Here is a 3,771-nt window from a genome sequence, read left to right as displayed (position 1 = left end):
AAGTTTTTAGCAATGCATATTACTAATCAAAATTTAAGTTTTAATATATTTACAGTAGGAAATTTACTAAATATCTTTATGGAACATGATCTTTACTTAATATCCTAATGATTTTTGACAAAAGAAAATTCAATAATTTTGACCCTTACAATGTATTTTTGGCTATTGCTACAAATATACCCCAGCGACTTAAGACTGGTTTTGTGCTCCAGGGTCATATATTACAACCTGGGCTCTGGACCCAGTTCAAGGAACGAAAACGAAAACCGGAAACAGAAACGAAATCAAATTTTATAGTTCCGAACAGAATCGAAAATTTGAATTGGCCATTAACCAGTTAATAACGTTATTTTATCGTTCCATTTAGAAATTTGCTATCAACCAATAACGAATTAAATGGCAATGCACCGGCGTTAGAGTTTATCCGAGGATAGTGTAAACCTGCATCGCTTATGTGAACGGAGAAAACAGCATAAAACTATAGGCTTACATAAAAAGGAATATATAGGCACACACAAAATATATTTCACTTAAATCATTGACAGATTAACAAAACGAAAGAAAAAAGTGTGCTGAGTTACGGTTCACTGTGACGTGTTTCAAAGTTCTCGGAAAGGAAAGCGAGATGGCAGAAAGTAGTTTTCTTTATTTTGCAAAAGCTTGACAGTTTTAAATGAAGTCTTGCTTCTATCTGTATAACCAACCAGCGTTGGCATGATATCGCGCCGGCGCCTCACACGCACACAGACACAACATATTTTGCGACATTGCAGCCTGTTCATTATCAAAATAAAATACAGTTAAAGAAACAAATAAAAAGTTACACTGCTCCGTTGTACAATCTGTTGCATTCAGCGAGCACCGCCTCACTGTGCTGATATAGCCGATGTAAAGGATGATGTTTTACGTCGATGAACGTACAAAGCCTAGCCTATAATAAATCATATTTTAGCATTCAGATATGTCGCGAATACGGAAACATGTGGATTTGTGCCGAATGAGAGGGGTAGGCATCATTTTCACCTTAAATTAATTTGTTTTTGGATTGACGTTTTTATAGCCTAAACGCATAGCCTTAACTTTAGAGGATTTGTTGTGGAGAGAAACTAACTGTGTTTATAATGTTTGTAAACATTTTGCTTTACCGGCATTTAAGCCTACATTATTTCTGAATGTAATAGGGCTATAAAATGCTACGTGAGCCTATACGTGACTTTTTTTCACTCTCAAAACGTTTTTTAACAATGCAGCAAACATTTTTAAATATCTTAAAAAATACTTTAATGTCTTTAAAGTGTTAATAGATTTTTTGTTTTGTTTAGTAGCCTACATTTGTCCAAAATCTAGAAAAGATGATGCTTTATTGTCTGTGACTAAGCGCAGCGGATTAAGATCGCAGATCTCTTCCAGTTTTTTTTTCTTTTTGAGTAAAGAAAACGCTATACTTTATTATTATTATTATTATAGGCAAAAAAAAAATTTGTTTAAAAAAAATAACGTTATTAACCAGTATTTCTTCTACTCAAACCGGTTTCGGAATGGTAATAATACAGAGGAACGCAGGAACAGAAACGTTAAAATATCGATTCTGCTCGGAGTGAACTGATTGATTTTTGAACCGATTTTTCCGTTTTCAAGCCCTGATTACAACCCATTAATACTTAATTTTTATTTATTTTTATCTTAAATAAATGTTTAAGATAGATAGATAGATAGATAGATAGATTTTAATGTATAAAAACAATTAAAAGTATTAATTCTATTTTAATTAATATACATATATATTATAAAAAACATATACAATTTATAAACCTAAATAGTTTAGTTTTTTAAAAGAATGGTAAACGTTAACAATAATTATTATTATTTTAGTTATTACAATTAAATTATTAATTGTATCTAGTGCTACAATTATTATTAATTACATTAAAATATATTAATTAAATGTATAAGTGACAATTAAATATATTTTACTAATTACAATAAGTGTTTGTGTGAGAGAGAGAGAGATAATGTGTGTGTGTGTGAGAGAGAGTGTGTGTATGTGTGTGTGTGTGTGTGTGTGTGTGTCGGGACCCACACATGAAAAGCACACTCATTCTACATCATTACAGTACTAAAGGAAAGACTGCTGTGATTCGGACTGATCATCATGTGCGTTTCACGCTTTGCATTTGTTTTCGTGTGATGTATTCATCACTAATGTTTTGATTTAAACGTGTCACTGAGGTTACATTATCTACAGACAGATACATAGATGAAGGGTTTTTGACGAGAATGAGTTGTGCTAGCTGTGAAATCATCAATTAAAATGAGTTGAACATTAAATTGTTAATTCACAGCTTTTTATATATATAAAAATAAAACAATAGAAATCTTATTAAAAACTGATATTTAAATTAGTTAAGAGTTGAACGTTAAATTGTTACATTGTAAAACTGTATTCCAGCATTAGATACGTCAGAGCTTTAAAAAAAAAAAAACGTAAAATAATAAATAATCATCATAAGCATAATCATAGCCATAAATCATTAGTTAAAAAAACATTAAATTGTTCAATTCTAAGTATTTTCTAGCATTCAGCTTTTTTGTAAAGATAACAATGAAATAAATAATAGAAATCTTGCTAAAAATAGACATTGAAAACAGTTGAACAAATCAAATTGATACTTGAACATTAATATATGTTAAATTGTAACACTGTATTCCAGCATTAGCTAGATCAGCAATTCGCAAAAACTTAAAATAATAAAAATATTGATTTAAAATAGAGATTTAAAATAATTAGTTGAACAAACTTTTAAAATTATAACACCGTTTTCCAGCACTGAGCTGTTTCATAAAGACAACTTAATGAAATAATAAATAATAAAAGCTAAAGAAAATTACAAACAAAAAAACTGATAAAAATAGTTAAAATAGTTAGCAGAAAAAAAGTCCTTGCCTTACAAAGAAGTACTGTGATTGTACTATGGTACTGTGATAGCATCACATTTTACAACAAACAAAATAAAACTCAATTTAAAATAAATATAATGATTTCCTTAATATCTAATCATGCACATGTTTTGTCTTTAAACCCAAACCAGTGATTTTTGGATGAATTTCACATTTGTAAAACACAACTGGATTAAACTATAGACGTAAAGCTGTGCATTAACTAGCAGTGGAGATCAGTTACAGCAGGTTTGTGTCTTACCTGTTATCAATGATGTATCCATTCTGTGAGGACTGTAACGAAAAATTAAAAGGTATGAACATTTACAAAGTATAAAAACAACAACAGAGCAGAATAAAATAAAACAGTACAATAAAAACAACTTCTGCAATTAAAACGAATCACTAAGACATTTATTGTGCATTCTGACGTATTAATTTTTTGCACTGACCTAGGAGAAAAATTAGCAAGTTTAAACATGGTTTCATGAATTCTGATTGAATTTAAGGATCCTGCAGAGCTGTCTATAGTGTTATTGTGCTTTTTTTGTAAAGCTGGGACAATAAATCGATGCATCGCGTTTCGTGGATCGATTCTGAGATTTCCCGAATGCATCGTGATTCTCTCTGGAATCGATTCTGAGCTTAGTTTTTAACAGCAGATGGCGCTCTAGGATAGTTTTTAACCACACACTCAAATGCTCACGAAGAAGAGCGCTTGTGCGTTCGGCTGAGTAATGTAAGAGGTTAAATGTACTTGCACATCTGCTTTTATGATGCGAGATAAGCGTAAACACGGCCCACTGTGAACATCCTTGTAATTCGCTTCAACCT

General features: G+C 30.8%; 1 protein-coding gene across 1 annotated transcript in view; it reads right to left on the bottom strand.

Moving 5' to 3' along the window:
- The window catches only part of LOC107758180 (R3H domain-containing protein 2-like), an 86,738-nt gene that overhangs the window by 27,029 nt on the left and 55,938 nt on the right, over positions 1 to 3,771 (bottom strand). Inside the window, exon 12 of the mRNA XM_016575854.1 lies at positions 3,200 to 3,231. Coding sequence (XP_016431340.1) covers positions 3,200 to 3,231 — 32 coding nt within the window. The remainder of the gene's footprint in view (positions 1 to 3,199; positions 3,232 to 3,771) is intronic.

This window comes from Sinocyclocheilus rhinocerous, unplaced genomic scaffold (genome assembly GCF_001515625.1).
Source record: "Sinocyclocheilus rhinocerous isolate Xijiao unplaced genomic scaffold, SAMN03320098_v1.1 scaffold203, whole genome shotgun sequence".
NCBI classification, from domain to species: domain Eukaryota; kingdom Metazoa; phylum Chordata; class Actinopteri; order Cypriniformes; family Cyprinidae; genus Sinocyclocheilus; species Sinocyclocheilus rhinocerous.
This window is presented reverse-complemented; position numbering and strand designations above follow the sequence as displayed.